This window comes from Hyphopichia burtonii (genome assembly GCF_001661395.1).
Source record: "Hyphopichia burtonii NRRL Y-1933 unplaced genomic scaffold HYPBUscaffold_4, whole genome shotgun sequence".
Taxonomy (NCBI): domain Eukaryota; kingdom Fungi; phylum Ascomycota; class Pichiomycetes; order Serinales; family Debaryomycetaceae; genus Hyphopichia; species Hyphopichia burtonii.
Window position 1 is genome coordinate 465,160 of NW_017963731.1, and position 18,159 is coordinate 483,318.

Sequence of the window (18,159 nt, forward strand, 5' to 3'; positions counted from 1 at the left end):
AAAAAAGACAAAACACTATAGAAACAAGACTTTGAAAAGTAAGCATTGAGAAGAATGGAGACGAAAACATTTGTGCTTGTAAAGCTTTTACAAAGCTTTCGGTTGAGAGTAAGAAGTCTTCTAACAGGAAATTCTAATCCAGTGATGCTTATGGTTTTTGGTTTTTGGTTTTTGTAGTGCTGCTGATTTACGATTTACGAAAATAAGGTGAAGTATGATGTCACGTTGATAAGGAGTTAATGTTACGATGTTGATAGAGGAAGCTAGGCTTCGTGTAATATAGATTGAGTGTATAATAATGCATGCATTATAGATTACTGCGAAAAGTTGTATAAGTAACTGATACTACAAAATTGGGATATAAGAGCTAAACTTTTATTCTACAAGGTAATATGAAAAGATTTATATAGATTACAAGTATTTACCAAAAATATTTAGTTAAATAACTTAGTATCTTCTTTTACCAGCAGCAGCTTCTTCAGCGTAAACATCTAATGGAGATGGAGCTAAAGGTTGAGCAGCCCATAAGTTTGGAGTCAAGTAACCGTAAGTGTTACCAATGGCAACGAAAGCAGCTTTTAAGGTGTTTTCGGTAGTTCTAGTAGAACCAGAAGAAGTAGTATAAACATCTTCAACACCAGCTAATTGCATTAATTTTCTAACAACTGGGGAAGCGACAATACCTTTACCTCTTGGGGCTGGGATTAATCTAACTAAAACGGAACCACATTTACCGGTAACCTTAGTTGGTAAAGAGTGAGGAGCACCTAAGTTAGAACCCCAGTAACCTCTTCTAATTGGGATAATAGATAATTTAGCAATAACAATGGCAGCTTTAATGGCAGAGGCAACTTCCTTAGCAGTTTTGATACCTAAACCAACGTGACCGTTAGAGTCACCAATGATAACAACAGCCTTCATTCTAGTTCTTTGACCAGCTCTGGTTTGTTTTTGAACAGATCTGATCTTCATAACTTCATCTTTCAATTCTGGTAATAAGAGATCGATAACTTGGAATTCCTTAACTGGTAAAGAGTGTAAGTAAATTTCTTCAATAGAAGTAATTTTACCAGCTTTCACTAATCTACCTAATTTGGTGACTGGAACCCATCCTTTTTCTTCACCACCTCTTCTGTTGTTTCTACCACCTCTTCTGTTGTTTCTACCAAAGTTTCTTCTTGGGGCTTCTGGAGCAGACATTTTTGTTTCTAGATTATTATTTATCGGAATGTTACGTGGAAAGCCGGGGTGTTGGTTTTCAATCGATAAATATTTAATGAAGAGAAGAAAACGCTAGAGGAAGCAGAGGTAGGAAGTGAAAAAAATTTAGCAGGATTGAGTATCCTCACAAAGTCGATTTTTTCAAAAATTTTTTTCTGTTCCCATTCGCACCCTAGGGCTGTGCCCTAGAAAGAACATTCGCACGTGACTAACCAACCAAGAAATAAAATATAAAAACATCCAAACAACAGAATGTACGGATGTCGACATCGATCTTATCTCCGTACACCACAAAGGTTCCCCCGCGGCACCAGTTAATAAGGAGAAAAGTGGAACCACTCAATTTAACCCTTTTGAGAATTGAATTAGCTGATTGGTGAATGAGATAATGGCAAGACAAGGGTATTGCTCAAGTGACGAGAGTGTCAGTGAGTGATTGCCACTCAATCGATGGAAATAGCGTATAGCTGCTTGTCAGTTTAAAGTGAGCAATCAAGGGCGAGACAGTAGCAACAATAACAAAAGACGGTCGTACTACTTTTACATTTTTACAGTTTGCAGTCTCCCCTTGATTGAATAGTTTAATAGACGATGTCTTCTAGCAGTCGATGTAGTGGACGTGGGAGCAGTGGCCGTGCAAGTCGTTGTGAAGACATACCCAATGCTAATGGTAGCAAAAAAAGGTTGCGTAACTAGTAATGAAAAAATAGATCATGATAAAAGAACAAACGAAACAAAAAATGGGTCACAAGTTACAGTTTAAACCCCTTATATAAATACTGCGCAAATTAATTGGTAGGCAATATATAGAAAAAAACAAAAAACCATCTTGATAACCAACTATAACTTTCTTTCATATATATTCTTATTAGAAATAACTATTCGATAATCATGTCTTCTTACGCTGATGCAGCTGCTTCTTCAGGACCAATTGGTGCCGAAAAATTACCAAACCCACCTCAAGTAAAGTCCACTACTAACCCTCATGGTAATGTTGAAACATTACCAGAGGAAGAATTCAATAAATTGAAAAAAGAAAGTCAAGAAGAACTTAAAAAACTGAAGAAGGTTGCTAACGAAGCAGTTGGTGATTTTAGAAAAGAATTGGATGAAATTGAACGTCAAGGAGAATCATATTGTAACAAATTTATAAAGTATGTTAAAGATACTTATAATGACTTGAGTAGTAAAGTTCAAACTACTAGTTCTAAATCAATTGTTGAAGAAATCAAAAATCCAGTTGTTATTACTCAAGCTTTAGTTGGATTAGGTGGATTAGTAGCTGGTTACTTTACTTATTTAGAAAGACATCGCATTAAATCAGAAAATAAGATTGTCCTTGCCACCCATGCTTCAATTATAACTGGGTTAATATTAGTTGACGGATATTTATTCAAAACTTATTATCCAAAATATAAAAAAAATTAAAGTTGGCTTTTTATAGTCTAGTATTAGCTTGAATAAACGATGTTTTAAACCCCAGATCAAAGAAAAACCTCCGTACATATAGCTGATTGCGATAAACTTATCAATGATAAATAACTTATTAGGGTTTAGCTATGCGTATTTACCAATTTTATTTAGCAGCCAACGTATATTAATAAGATTTCTTAATCTAGACAATAATTAATTGAATGTTTTTCTGGTTCAATAGCCTACAAATAAATATCGATTGTTCAAACTTAAAGATTTTGCAGTAAAATAAAGTCACGATGAATAGAATTGTTAACATTCTCAATCTGAGAGCAAACCCAACCTTATTAAATTAAATTAAGGTAACTCTATCTTACAGATACTATTTTACGTTATTAAGAAGTTATGCTATTCGGAATGCAACTTTGGAAGCAATTAAAGCTTAAATTAACTTTAATAAAAAAATGGAGCCATTCTGCAAATGTACGGATGTTGGGTACATCACGTGGGATGTTCTCAATTTTTTATTTTCAAAAAATTTTTCTTTTTTCTCCGAGTCTAAGACACACCAGGGGCTAAATCACGTAGCAAGCGAGCCATTCATTAATTTTCGATAAAACAAAAGGGAAGCTTCTTTAGTGGCTAGTTAGAAAATATTCGAACAATCAGGGCAAGAAAAAGATGATGGTAAAGTCATCTACATCAAGGAAGATGGCTATATCGAACAGCTTAAGGTTAGACATGCACGGAATAGATGAAACGAACGAATAAACTTTTTAGAATAAAGTTAGAATCGAACGAAGTGAAAATATCTAATACACAAAAAGAGAAGTCATAGTAGTTGAGAACGAAAACCCAAAAGAAAGTTCGTAAACAGTGGAGGATAGAGAAGATTTCTAAAGTCATCAGTCAAAATAATTACGAATCATTAATTATTCAAAATAATTAAGTGGATATAGCAATATAATCGGGCGCAGTTAGCATGGCTGCAGTATCGTTGACCGACCGTTTGTAACAATTAAGGTTCGACACTGGTAAACCTTAAAGTAGTGTGGTGCCTCGCAAAGAATTGCATTAGAGGACGTACCTAACGGAAAAAATATGCTTTTGGGTGGACGAAACAAAGATAAATAAATGCACAAAATAACATACCCGATCTTACTCCGGTGCAGCAAATAGCCGGCTCCATACAACAAAGGAAAGACGAAAACGGACGAACAAAATCGACAAAACCAGTGGAAAAAGACACAACCAAGACAAAGAGATTCAGCGGAAAAGACAACACCCACAAAAAAAAAACCGCACTAGGAGAATAGACAGCAGTTGCAGAAGAGACAAAACCAAGACGAAGACGCCAAAGGACAAAACGACAGAAAAAGTCAAGAACAGAATAAGACAAAACAACAGCATGAGACAAAACGACAGAAATTCACGTACATGGACATTGATAGACATCTATAGACATGAATAAATATAGAAAAGAAGCAAGTGACTGTTTAAGGATATGAGATACCTATACGAGTCGGCTCATGTAGATTAAGAATTCTTCGCTATCCGATTTAATCGGACCAGGGTTTATTATAATACACAAGAATCAATATGACATATGTGAGTGAAGGTTTCGTAGAGAGGATTTAGATTGAATCACGAAATTTCATAAATTGCAGTCAATGAGGCTGTTCTTTTAAGTGATGTGACTACCAGAATTGATAAGAAGAGGTCGTGCTCACGCCCAGTGTTGACTATTCCTTGGTCATCATCTAGGGATTATGCAAGTGAAGGAATTGACATGAACAAAATATTAGCCCCGGTACAGGCACAGTGCTCGCATTGTTGTGATTTTTTTTTTCTCAAAACCTCATCGAATTATTTAAAGGTTCTTACACTAACGTATGACACAAAAGGATTTATCTTGGTGAACAAAATAGAAGAAAAGAAGAAGAAAAAAAAAAATAAAAATGAAAGAAAAAAAAAAAAAATAAAGAACACTTATTTGCTGCAATAGTAAGCAAAAGCAAAACAGGTAAAAATTGAACGACAAATTTATAATAATTAATAAGTGTGCGGTTGCGAACCACGACTCAGCTCAGTGTTTTTCTTTTTTTTCCTCTGCTTACTAACTTGGACATTGCCCCCATATGCGTGGACTTCTTTGAAGGAGGTTGTTTATCTTTGACATATATTTGATTAGGTTTAGACATGAATATCGATTATCTCATTTTTTTTCTCACTGAGGGCAATTCATAAAACCGGTCTAAATATACTATCCCGTCCTTTTCCCAAATAATAAAGTTGCGCCAGCAGCCAACTTTAGCATTTCCGCTGGTGATGTTATAAAAAAATACACCCCCATGAGCGAATCAAAAAATAAAGACTAATATACAAAATGTACATAAATTAGTAGAACGTGATGTTTGCCCGAAACAAATTCACATGCCCGTGGCTGATCCAGTGGAATTAATTCGTAGATATTCTTCGTTAACGTATATATTTTGAGTAAGTGGATGTAAGTGAAGAATGTACAAGGGTCAGTGCTCTGGATTGGGCGAGGACAAAAACCAAATGCAAGGTCTTTGTGCGGGTGTGGCCGTGCTTACATAAGCGGCAGAAAGGAAAGCTTAACGCGTGGTGCGGACAAACTGGCCTTAATTCGGGTATTATTGGTCAGTGATTGAGGTTTATATCCGCAAAAAGATAAAGTTGAATGGGCTAACCTGAGCAGTTACTGTCGTAACAGAATACTTTTGTCGAAAAGCCAGGAATAATGCAAAAAAATAAAGAAAGGAAAAGAATAGAAATAGAAGACGGACATCTATTAAAGAATGTTTATTTTGTAACTAAATTGAGAAAATATTTAACGAATATAGTTAATAAAAGCATTCGATTTTTTGATTTACAAATATGTCCCTAGTTAATTTTCGTCAATGAACAACCAAAATTCCCTTATTATGATTACTTTAATATGACTTGCTTTAATCATTTTCACTGGTTTGATTGTTTTGCTGTCGAACAAGCAATGCCTGCTACTCGAGTTATTCTAGGTAAACAATCAAACAAGTTTGTATTGCGGGAAATAAATAAAAGGGTTTGTACTTATTGTCAATCAACAATGATTTTTTTGTACTTGAAGAGACAAAAATCAAATTTTCTCCAAAGTTAATCGGACTTATCTATTAGACGAATAAGTCAAAGATATGACAAATGATCGTCAATGTAATGATTTGTAGGATACAGATAGTCATGAATTGAATGTTTTGAACCTCGGTAGTCTCAACCTAGTGTAGCAGAGCAACAGAAAGGAAGGAAAGGTTGAAGAAAAAAAAAATAACTTACAGTATATGCATCGAAGGTTTAAGCTGAATCAAATCTCCCTGTCAAGAATTGGCGATACCAGTTGGTAGCTGACAGAACTCACTCATTAATTTTCCCAAATGAACACAAACGTGAAAAAACAAGACAAAATTTAAAATACCTTTTTTCCGTCAAGTGCAGCCAGGTCATTCTGCACCACAAATCATTCCGTGAATAGGCAATGCATGGAATCTTTTGCGTGGGCGTGTCTGTAATGGATGCAGCTGGGTTAAAGTATATGAGTGAGCGGATTGGAAAAAATAAACGTACAATAGGCAAACGTAACTCTAAAGTGAGGGAAGAGAAAGAATAATCCCCTTGTTAAAAAGAGTATTTTATTGTATTTCTTTTTTATTCATATAATTATATGCAATGTATAATTTTTTTTTTTTTTTCATATCCACATAATATTATTACTACAGCATTTTGTTACTTTTCTTTTGTACAAGCAGTACAAAANCACTAACGTATGACACAAAAGGATTTATCTTGGTGAACAAAATAGAAGAAAAGAAGAAGAAAAAAAAAAATAAAAATGAAAGAAAAAAAAAAAAAATAAAGAACACTTATTTGCTGCAATAGTAAGCAAAAGCAAAACAGGTAAAAATTGAACGACAAATTTATAATAATTAATAAGTGTGCGGTTGCGAACCACGACTCAGCTCAGTGTTTTTCTTTTTTTTCCTCTGCTTACTAACTTGGACATTGCCCCCATATGCGTGGACTTCTTTGAAGGAGGTTGTTTATCTTTGACATATATTTGATTAGGTTTAGACATGAATATCGATTATCTCATTTTTTTTCTCACTGAGGGCAATTCATAAAACCGGTCTAAATATACTATCCCGTCCTTTTCCCAAATAATAAAGTTGCGCCAGCAGCCAACTTTAGCATTTCCGCTGGTGATGTTATAAAAAAATACACCCCCATGAGCGAATCAAAAAATAAAGACTAATATACAAAATGTACATAAATTAGTAGAACGTGATGTTTGCCCGAAACAAATTCACATGCCCGTGGCTGATCCAGTGGAATTAATTCGTAGATATTCTTCGTTAACGTATATATTTTGAGTAAGTGGATGTAAGTGAAGAATGTACAAGGGTCAGTGCTCTGGATTGGGCGAGGACAAAAACCAAATGCAAGGTCTTTGTGCGGGTGTGGCCGTGCTTACATAAGCGGCAGAAAGGAAAGCTTAACGCGTGGTGCGGACAAACTGGCCTTAATTCGGGTATTATTGGTCAGTGATTGAGGTTTATATCCGCAAAAAGATAAAGTTGAATGGGCTAACCTGAGCAGTTACTGTCGTAACAGAATACTTTTGTCGAAAAGCCAGGAATAATGCAAAAAAATAAAGAAAGGAAAAGAATAGAAATAGAAGACGGACATCTATTAAAGAATGTTTATTTTGTAACTAAATTGAGAAAATATTTAACGAATATAGTTAATAAAAGCATTCGATTTTTTGATTTACAAATATGTCCCTAGTTAATTTTCGTCAATGAACAACCAAAATTCCCTTATTATGATTACTTTAATATGACTTGCTTTAATCATTTTCACTGGTTTGATTGTTTTGCTGTCGAACAAGCAATGCCTGCTACTCGAGTTATTCTAGGTAAACAATCAAACAAGTTTGTATTGCGGGAAATAAATAAAAGGGTTTGTACTTATTGTCAATCAACAATGATTTTTTTGTACTTGAAGAGACAAAAATCAAATTTTCTCCAAAGTTAATCGGACTTATCTATTAGACGAATAAGTCAAAGATATGACAAATGATCGTCAATGTAATGATTTGTAGGATACAGATAGTCATGAATTGAATGTTTTGAACCTCGGTAGTCTCAACCTAGTGTAGCAGAGCAACAGAAAGGAAGGAAAGGTTGAAGAAAAAAAAAATAACTTACAGTATATGCATCGAAGGTTTAAGCTGAATCAAATCTCCCTGTCAAGAATTGGCGATACCAGTTGGTAGCTGACAGAACTCACTCATTAATTTTCCCAAATGAACACAAACGTGAAAAAACAAGACAAAATTTAAAATACCTTTTTTCCGTCAAGTGCAGCCAGGTCATTCTGCACCACAAATCATTCCGTGAATAGGCAATGCATGGAATCTTTTGCGTGGGCGTGTCTGTAATGGATGCAGCTGGGTTAAAGTATATGAGTGAGCGGATTGGAAAAAATAAACGTACAATAGGCAAACGTAACTCTAAAGTGAGGGAAGAGAAAGAATAATCCCCTTGTTAAAAAGAGTATTTTATTGTATTTCTTTTTTATTCATATAATTATATGCAATGTATAATTTTTTTTTTTTTTTCATATCCACATAATATTATTACTACAGCATTTTGTTACTTTTCTTTTGTACAAGCAGTACAAAACAAAATATAACAAAACAAAAAAAAAAAAAAAAAAAAAAAAAAAAAAAAAAAAAAAAAAATAAAAAATAACGCTGAAGTACTGCAAATGAACAGAAGCTTCTTAATTCCTTCAGCTAGCATTGAATAAAGTATATAATAAGTTGATAATCATCTTTTTTTTTTTTAAACCTGGATATTTCTGTTCTTTCATTATTATATATTGTCTAATTATAACTTTACTCTCCACCTGATTTCCGCCGGTGATTGCTTTCGTACTCCTCTTTGATTTAGGAAGTTGAAATATATGTATATTGAAGCTTTGTAATTATCGAGTTGGAAAAGTTTATTTTCAGTTTATTTTAATTTTTAATCTTGTCTAATTTTTTTTTTTCAATTTTATCAGAAGTGATGTTTTTCCCTTCAACCCCAAATCCAATTCATAAAAGTTCCATAATGCTAGACCCAACCACTGATTTGAATCATTTTAATGCTGAATTCCCATTATTATCAGCTACTGATGAAACTAATTCTACCACTCAAACATCAAACAGTAATGCTACTACTAGTACTGCTGCTACTCCTGCTGCCACTGCTGCTGCTGCTGCTGCTGCTGCTTCTACTTTTGCTAATGCAGTAATGGAAGAACCTGCTTTGGGAAATTTTATTTCTCCAATGAATCCAATTACTTATAATAACCAAACCAATATGAATGCTGGACATTCATATGATCATGGTCATTATGGGTTCAATCTTGATAATGGAAATCAAGCTATTCCAAATGATTATTATGCATCATATAATAATCAAATGAATACTGATTCTTCATTATTATCTACATCATCAATTCAATCATTTTTTGAAGGTAATGAAATTGATAATACTGGATATTATTCAAATCAATCTCAACCAATTCAACTGAATCTGTTAATATCGGTGAATTCCTTTGATAATAGTAATCAAAATAATATTGACTTGAATAACTATTATTATAATAATCCATCTACATACCAACCATCGTATCAACAAGTTGCTCCAACAATTCCAGCTCCTCAGCCAGCTCCACAACCACAATATACTGCATCTCCTATGGCTAATTCAATTTCTCAAAGTTCCACCAGTTCATTATTACCACCAAGTTACATTAAGAGAGAAAGCCCTGAATATGAAAGTTATAACCCAGTAGTTAGTGCTACTGGTAAAAAAAGATATCGTGTCATCAGAGGGGTTTCTGCCGGAGGATCTTCTACTAGACCACCAAAACAATCAGCTGAAAGTGATTCAATTTTCTTACCGGTTCAATTAGAATTAAAGGGAGCCGGTGTGGAAGATATTTGTTATCCCAAATGGTCAAACTCCGAAAAGAAGGATCGTCGCCGTATCATACGAATTGAAAGAAGACAAAATGGACCTAAATTAAGCGTTGATTTTTCAATAATTGGAAGTGCAGAAGAACATCCAGAAACATTACCTGCCGATGTTGATGTTGATGTTGTTGAAGTCAGTTGTTTAGAATGTTCTGTTGTTCCTAACAATCACGGTGGCTTAAATGATGATTATGATATTAGTAGTCCATCAAGTGAAGACTGTTATATTGGCAACGAACAAGAGGCTTATCAATATTACATTACTAGTGTTGAAGTTGTTGAAATTGTGGAATTATTAATTGGTACCCAATTAAAAGATCCTGCTCAAAGAAGAAGAGAACGAGGAAGAGTAAGAAGTAACTTGGTACCGTTCTGGTCCAAAAAATCAATTAGCTCCAGAATGGATAATGACTCAAATTCTCCAATTATGAATGGCGGATTACCCACCAATCAAGATTATAGAGTTGAATTGGCTAAAAGAATTATGGGCTACGAAATCAGAAAACCAAGAGGCTTTGATAAAGAAGTTCGTATTTTGAGATGGGATAAATTGGTACCTGCTTTAACCAGAGCTCTACAAAGTTACTATACTGAAATCCCACTGAGTGACGCTCACTTAGAATTTTAATTTTGTTCATTTTAATTTTTTTTGTTTTATAATAATAATGTTTCTTTCTTGTCTTTTGTGTTGATACTTTAATATAGGGTTTTCTTTGGGTTTATTATTTTCATTTAATCAGTTGCTGCTGATATGACGGTGTTGCTTTTCTCCAAGTTGGATCTGAAGATATTTTTTTCATTGTTGATTGTCTTGCTTTTACTTAATTTTTATTTTTTTGTTTCCCCATTCCCATTTGCTTCTACAGCTTCTAATTCGGATTTCTCCAAGTATGAAAAGAAAATGACATATTCAAAAAACAAAAAAACAAAAAAAGACCCATAAAAAAATTGAAAAGAAAAAANAAAAAAAAAAAAAAAAAGAAAGGAAAAAAAAAAGAAAAAAAACCATGCGAGAACTTCCCGAAAAATTAGATTCTTTCAATTCACCATTTTGTTTATTCATTCTTTTTGTTTTACTAGAAGTTAGTATTGTATAATTACCATTAATAATAATTAATTTAGTTCTTATAAAGACTACCATGTAAAGATAAACTTTTACTTGCTCTACTTTGTAGGGGTTCAATAAGTCAGTTTAGGAGTTAACTTAATCTAACAATCGAAAGCTTATTTTACAAATTAAGTTAGGCAAGCAAGCAATCAATAGCATTGTGGGAAAATGCACTTAAGAGATCCTGCTTATGCTGTTTGTTTCTGTAATTTCCTTTTATACTGGCTCATGGTTTGGTCTGATGGTCCCCAAGAGTAATGCACGCACTTGTAAACAGCTGAAAAGAGTTATGCTGACAACTACAAATGGGAAAGATCCCCCTGTGGTATTAAGCTTTCAACTAGACACCGTTATTAAAATATAAACTTTGTAACAGTATTAGCAAGGTACGGCACGACGTTCAGTAAAATCCAATCTGGTATTTCCGGAGGGGCGGGCACAAAACTGCCCGGACAGCCCTGGGTAGCGCCACGACTGCCTCCCCCCCCCCCCAAAAAAAAGAGACTACACCAACACCAAAACATAAACAGAACCGGGTTTAGAACCGAAACAGAAACCGAGGAAAATACACCCAGACACCCAGGAGTGTTGCACGTGAGAGTTCACCTGACAAGCACGTGACGACAAGCTGACCGGTCCGGTGCGGAATCTGCCAGATTGAGTAGCTGGTTCCCGAGCATTAACACGGAATGGCAAGGCGGCCAAGGGCTAGAAAAGCTGTAGTGAGGCACCCGATGGAGATCTTGGAGCTACCAGTTCCAGAACATGGCACTCACTTACAGTAACCCCGGATGTAATGCTAGATTTACCTGTTTTTAGCAAAGTGAGCTGAGGTTAGCTCATTTTATGGCTATACGATTTTTTTACAATTTTCACATTCTTTACTTAATAAAGGGTATTGAAAATTTTTTATATCAATAGCCCATCATACATTTTACAAATCTAGTTAAAACATTTGATCTAAGTATATATATATAAATGTATACATCGATAACTTTAATTCTTAAATTTGATTGTTTCGGCTAGCAAAGCTTCTTCGTCTTTTTGTTTGTTTTTAGATAATAACAGTCTCTTTTTTTAATTCTTCCATTCTTTCATTCTTTAAACTACTTAATACCTAGTTTCAACCTTTTTTTTTTCTTCTCCCAGAGTATCAGCTAAGTATGATTAAAAATTCCCCAATCCATACTTCTGATCAACAATCGATTATATCCCAAAACCGCAGGGCGTCGAGATTATCGAATCTTAATCCAATAAGAAACCGAAATGTATCAAATTTGTCAAATATAAGTATTCCCAAAGCCATAAATACCCCACCAAGTTTGAAATCGCCAACGATACTGGGGTTTGGCAATGAATACCAGTTATCTCCCCAATCAACAAACATATCGTATCATCATCCACCACCAATACCAGCGCTATATCAAACCAATACCCAACAAAATGAAGTGTTGGAAGACAGTTATAAGTTAATCAGAATCGAATCGAATAAATCAATTAATTCAAATTATTCATTACAATCACAGTATAAAGTGAATTTAAATTTAAATAAAAAGGAAATTGAATTAATTAGATACACTTGGAATATAATGCTATTGGATGAAGAAAATAGTGTCAGTGGAAAGATCCCCGGTCTGTTCAAGAAAAATAACGCATCCACCATTGCCAGCTCGTTATTTTGTAGACAGTTTTATTCAAATCTATTATCAATGAGTCCCGAGTTAGAAAAATTGTTCCCTTCAATAAAACATCAGGCAGTGGCCTTTGCCGGGGTGATGAGTTTTGCTATTACCCAATTGGAAAACTTATCTAATTTAGATGATTATCTAAATAAATTAGGTAAAAGACATTCTAGAATCTTAGGTATTGAACCAAGTCAATTTGAATTAATGGGTGAAGCTCTCATTGAAACTTTCCACGAAAGATTTGGTTATAAATTTACTAGAGAATTAGAAATTTTATGGATTAAACTATACCTCTATTTATCTAATTCCTTATTACAATTTGGTATCGATCCAGTGCTCAAATTTAATAAAGACTATCAAGATTCAAGGTTCTCCACCGATGACCTGTTGGACTTAGATAAAAGATCCTCCATTTCAACCGGAGTCACCTCCGCAAACTACTCAACCTCCTACGATAGCTTTAATCCCACGGCAACAAAGAAAAAACCAACCATGCTCCACCAGGACTCCTTCATCAGCCATCAAAGAGATCCTTCAACCGCTACCTTCTCTTCTTCTAGCTCCACCATAAAGAAAAAGAAGAGAAACTGCGTCATCATGTGACCTATTTATCAATACACCATTTAGATTTATAAAAAAAACTGTAGGTGCACGGGTGCAAACGCGTCGACGCGTCACCTTCTTCATCAACTTCCTCCCCCTTCCATTCGTGTAAACCAGGGACAACCGTACCGTGTTTGAATATCGTGTATTGTTCGCCCGCTGGTACCCATATAATCCAGCACTGGTACCACAGCTTTTGTGTATCACCATTTTCTTCCTTGCTTCAAGGGTTTACCCAATATATATATCCTCTTATACCTACATCTTGTATACTGAGACCTTTTTTCACCAGTCTTTTTGTTTTTTTTTTTTATTTGTTGTTGTTAAAAATCTTTATTGATTCCATTGGACTGGTTGTTACATTCGTTCGTTAACTTCCCACAACCGTAACTTCGTCCCCGACTAATTAAACGATCCCACCATATCCAGAGGTCCTGTCCAATTAGTTCATTACCCGACAGTGATATTTTTTTTTCGAGTACTCGAAGTACCTCCTTTAAATTTCCGCTTTACAACGTTCCCCCCTACTCACTTAACAACCCTTGTACTTGCTTAACAACATCCCCTACCTGCTCATTACGAATCTTTGCGATCCACCAGCTCAACTTTCCATCCTGGGCTTTATTCTTCAAAACTACTTTCTTACCAATCAAATCAGTCTTAGTCCTTGGGCTCGTTTGCTATTGTTAAAGGCAATTTCGTGTTTCTCGTTGAATTACTCAAAAAGCGAGACCGAAAAAACAGCCTTTTCGTTGAACTTTATTCTCTCATCTCGTCAGTGGGAATCGGTTTCGTCATATCTTAGGAGTCCCTTGTGTGAACGTCAACACCTACATCCCGATACAAAAATAGCTCAACTAATAACAAATAGGCAAATATTTGAACAAAGCTAAACAAACAATCTAATAAAACGAAAAAAAAAAAAGAGAACAAAAGAAAAAAATTTTAACCTGGAAAAATGACGAAACAAGATGATAACTTAGAGGAACTCCTCTTGAATGATAACTTTTATTCATTTCCAAAACCTATAAGTTCATCTTCTTCATCAGACCATTTAACTAATTTAAGAAAATCAGTTAAAATACCCAATTCGATATCATCCAATTCAATTAACACCAGTTATTTGAATCCACAAGAATTTTCATTATTAGAATCAGTTAGTGAAGATTCTCAAATTCCTTCCACTAATTTGAATTCTAATAACCCCTTTTTACCAAAAAAATCTAAGCCCCTGGTTAATCCATATCAAGTTCAATCCGAAAGAACCAGTTTTATGAAAAATTCTCCATCAATGAAGGCTTTAGAACATATCTTAACTTCAAAAGACAATTCTACTAAAAATTCGTCAACTATTAAAGAACTAATAAATGAAAATGATGAAGAGGTTGATCCTCAAAATCCAGTAAATATTTCATCTTTATCTTTAAATAATCAATCAATTGATACTAATCGAGCTTCTACTTATTCGGTTCAAACTTTCCAAACCGCAAGATCAACTTCTCGTGATTCCCTTGATGAATCTTTCCAACCCCAATCAAATAACGTTAAAAGATCTTCAATTACAACCATTGATGAAGGTTATAGTACTAGTGATGAAACTCCAATTCTTTCTCAACCAGCTACTTTTTATACCATGAAATCAACTAATAAAGATTATTCTCCTAAAATCATTAGTGAACCATCTCAGTTTGACCATATTAATAACCAAAATGAATTAAATGATCTTGCTCATTCTTCAGAACAAGATGATACTTTGATTAATGAGAATTCTTTGAAAAAACCTAATTCTGATGAGATTAATTCTTCAAATTTAAGAATTCCAAGTTATTCTTCAACTGTAAATAATAATAGTTCTATTACTTTAACTAATAATAGTTCTATAGATAATGATGGTTTAAGAAAACCAAATAATTTTAATAATGATAATTCTTTACCTTCTCCTTCAAATTCATCATTTTCAAATAAATATCCTCCCAAAATTTCAATTCCTCAACCTCCTCCTATTAAATCTTCTGAAACAATCCAGCAATCGGGTAGAAGACCAAGTAATACTTCAATCTTAACTAATGGCTCAAAATTTAAACCTTCAACTCCTCAACAATATTCTGGTTCTTCAAAATTTGATTCCTTAAATGATACCCCAAATACTATCAATACTGTGAATACTATAAGTACAAATGAATTATTGGGTACTCCTAAATCATTCTTTCAAAGTGATAAAAAATCGCCTCATTTAAGATCAAATTCAACTTTTTCTTTGAAAAATCCATCTTCGCCTTTCTCAAAACCCGAAATCCCCGGAAGACATAGAAGATCCAACACTTTAGGCGATTTGAACAAATATTCTTTTAATGATAACCAAAGTATTCGTAGTGGTACTAGCATGTCTTCAGTTCAACCTCCCACTACCAAAAAAAGTAAATTATCTGAAACAACTACTAAATCATCTTCTAAAAAATTTAGCTTTAGAAATTTATTTAAACTGAAATCAAAAAATCATAGTTTAAATGAAAAGGCTAACAATAATTCAAATTTAGAATTACCTTCTCAGCCTAAAAAATTGAAAAATAAATCTGCTTCTACTCCAAATTTCACTGAAATTGGATCTTCCCCAACTAGTATTGTAACAACAAATACTACTGCTACAGCATCCACCGAGAAGAAAAAATTATTTGGAAATAAAAATCGTAAGAAAAATGATGATTCAAAATCAATTGCTCCAAACTCTCCTCAAAAATCTCAAGTTCATCCTCCTTTGAATAAGTCCTCTTCTTCTTCGTCAATTTTGAATGTTTTCAAAAAAAATAAATCGACTGACACTTTGGGTAAAAAATTGGCTAACGATGAAAAAACAAATGAAGTCGCTGATAAAGATCCGGTTGTTACCTCTGAAGTCGGTGACGAATTATCAATTAATCATGACAATTTGACCACTTCCAAAGCTTACAAATCAAATTCAAACATAAATTTCATTAGAGAAGTCAGTGATGATGATTATAACCCAAATCTTGTTTATAATAATGATAGTAATTCTGTGAAACAACCAAAACAAAACATAGAAAGCCAGGCTGACTTGAAGGATAATGAAGATGATTCAATTAATTTAAGAAATAATCCTCCAACTAAATTAAGCAACGGAAGATTCGATGAAGAAATGTCAATTGATCCTCCAACATCATCTAGTGCAATGAATGTTTCTAAAGGACCTTTAAGCTCAAATCATTTAATGAATAATAATAACAAAGCTTCAGAAACTTTCGACAATGATGATGATATATTTGGTTCTCCATTCGATGTCAGCTACGATTCTTCCAATATTAATACCCCAAGAATTGTTGAATCCCAAATTCCAAGTCAACCAAAACATTTGGATTCAAGCTCTTCAAAGATTAATGATCAATTAATCGGTGAAGCCCTTTTTCCAAAATCTCTCAGCGTTCAAGAAGTTGAAAGTATTGTTTCTTTGGAAAGATCCAGATCTATGAAATCTATTGGCTCCAATAATGCTGGAAATAAACGTAACTCTTTTGCTAACTATAATGGTAGTGACGAAAATATCATTCATGGTAGTAATATGCCAATTTCCAAACCAAATAATGGTATAAAGAGATCAAGCAGTATCTTAAAGAATTCCCACTCAAAGAAGAACTTGAAAGTTGATCCTTTAGATGCTTCAATGAATTCTATCGATGCTAATATTTTATCCAAAGATGATACCATCCAAACAGTTGATGACGTAACAGAAGATAATAACTATCAACAATTCATTGACTTTGCTGATTTCATTGATCTTGATAATTTAGATTTTACTAATTCTCCAAAAGATCCATCTCCAACGGAATCGGTCACCAAAAGACCTCAACATTTATCACCACCTGACTCAGCTAACCAATTGAAAAATGGTTTAAATCAACCACCTGCTTCTTTGTTAAGCACTCCACCAGTTAGTCAAACTGATCAAAATCAATTATCTCCCTCTCCCGTCATCAAATTGGATAATAATTCCAAGGACGAGTCTACTTTATTAGCTGATAATGAAGGTAGTGACTCTTATGACGAATCTTTAGTCAAGACTTTGAATAAGAAAACTCCTAATAGTCATCTTAATAAAGAAGTACCTCAATCTCCTGAGTCAATAATTGAAGGGCCTAATCCATTAGAGGAATCACCAATCTTGGAAACTGCCTATAAAACTTCAACCAATCGTCTCTCAGATAGTTCTAATAATACTGTAAATATTGATGAAAATGGAAAGAGTGATTTCAATAATAGACCGATCTCAATGTCTTTCAAAGGATTGAAAGGTCCTTCTTTTGGTGGTAAACTTGCCTTGCATGATATTAGAAGCAGTGATTCTCATCAATCTTTTAATATCTCTTTTGGAGATGATTCAACTGAGGATGAATTTGGAGGCGTTGGCGGTGGGTTTGGATCGGAATTAGATGATGCTTTTGATAGTGATGATGCATCCGATAAAGAAAATTTGGGTTCATCAAACCCCAAGGCTTATTCAAATTCAAAATTATCCAATAGTATTTCCGCTAGCAATATGAAACAATCAGTTAGTGATGTTGGTTCGATTTCAAGTAATAATAGTAAAAAATTCGGAAATTCAAATAGTTATTCCCAAAGATCTAATAACGGTACATTACCACCACCAAACCATCCTTATCATCATGACAAGATTCCTTCATTATCGGACACTAGCAGTTCAAGTCCTAGATCCTTTAGTTCAATAATATCTAAAATCAAAAAATCCAATAACTCACCATATTCCTCGCCTAAACTTGGACCAATTAAAACACAACCTTTATCCTTTAAAGATGGAGTCAGATTTTCTTCAAGAATTATCTTATATGATACTTATAATGGTGAAGAATATGATAGACATCCAGATACAGCAACTTGTAACCAATTGACTCCATTATTAGCTCAACAAATCAAAGAAGAAATCAATTTGTTAAAGAGCGAAATGGAAGTTCATGAAGAATCACATTGTTATACTCATTTCATTTAATTCTACTTCATTCTTTTCTTAATTTTATTTT

General features: G+C 33.9%; 5 protein-coding genes across 5 annotated transcripts; 4 read left to right on the forward strand and 1 right to left on the reverse strand.

Moving 5' to 3' along the window:
• Nucleotides 1-447: 447 nt before the first annotated feature.
• RPS21 (40S ribosomal protein uS5) lies at nucleotides 448-1,254 on the reverse strand (the record flags this gene model as incomplete). The annotated part of the gene is made up of 1 exon (XM_020219701.1): nucleotides 448-1,254. Exon 1 carries the CDS (start codon nucleotides 1,198-1,200, stop codon nucleotides 448-450), a length of 753 nt encoding a protein of 250 aa, XP_020076072.1. The 5' UTR covers nucleotides 1,201-1,254.
• Nucleotides 1,255-2,112: 858 nt separating this feature from the next.
• HYPBUDRAFT_6303 (uncharacterized protein) lies at nucleotides 2,113-2,649 on the forward strand (the record flags this gene model as incomplete). The annotated part of the gene is made up of 1 exon (XM_020223567.1): nucleotides 2,113-2,649. One exon carries the CDS (start codon nucleotides 2,113-2,115, stop codon nucleotides 2,647-2,649), a length of 537 nt encoding a protein of 178 aa, XP_020076073.1.
• A 5,941-nt stretch (nucleotides 2,650-8,590) lies between these two features.
• On the forward strand, nucleotides 8,591-10,650 carry HYPBUDRAFT_152979 (uncharacterized protein). Its single transcript, XM_020221311.1, has one exon. It carries the CDS (start codon nucleotides 8,805-8,807, stop codon nucleotides 10,341-10,343), a length of 1,539 nt encoding a protein of 512 aa, XP_020076074.1. The 5' UTR covers nucleotides 8,591-8,804; the 3' UTR covers nucleotides 10,344-10,650.
• Nucleotides 10,651-11,998: 1,348 nt separating this feature from the next.
• Nucleotides 11,999-12,856, forward strand: HYPBUDRAFT_88497 (uncharacterized protein; the record flags this gene model as incomplete). Its single annotated transcript, XM_020223819.1, has 1 exon — nucleotides 11,999-12,856. A coding segment is annotated over one exon (858 nt), but the record flags the coding sequence as incomplete, so codon positions are not given.
• A 1,213-nt stretch (nucleotides 12,857-14,069) lies between these two features.
• BNI4 (Bni4p) lies at nucleotides 14,070-18,128 on the forward strand (the record flags this gene model as incomplete). The annotated part of the gene is made up of 1 exon (XM_020223568.1): nucleotides 14,070-18,128. One exon carries the CDS (start codon nucleotides 14,070-14,072, stop codon nucleotides 18,126-18,128), a length of 4,059 nt encoding a protein of 1,352 aa, XP_020076076.1.
• Between the last annotated feature and the right edge of the window lie 31 nt (nucleotides 18,129-18,159).

Excerpts from the sequence above, each read along its gene's own strand:
- HYPBUDRAFT_152979 (XM_020221311.1), top strand. The coding sequence starts at position 8,805 with ATGCTAGACCCAACCACTGATTTGAATCATTTTAATGCTGAATTCCCA.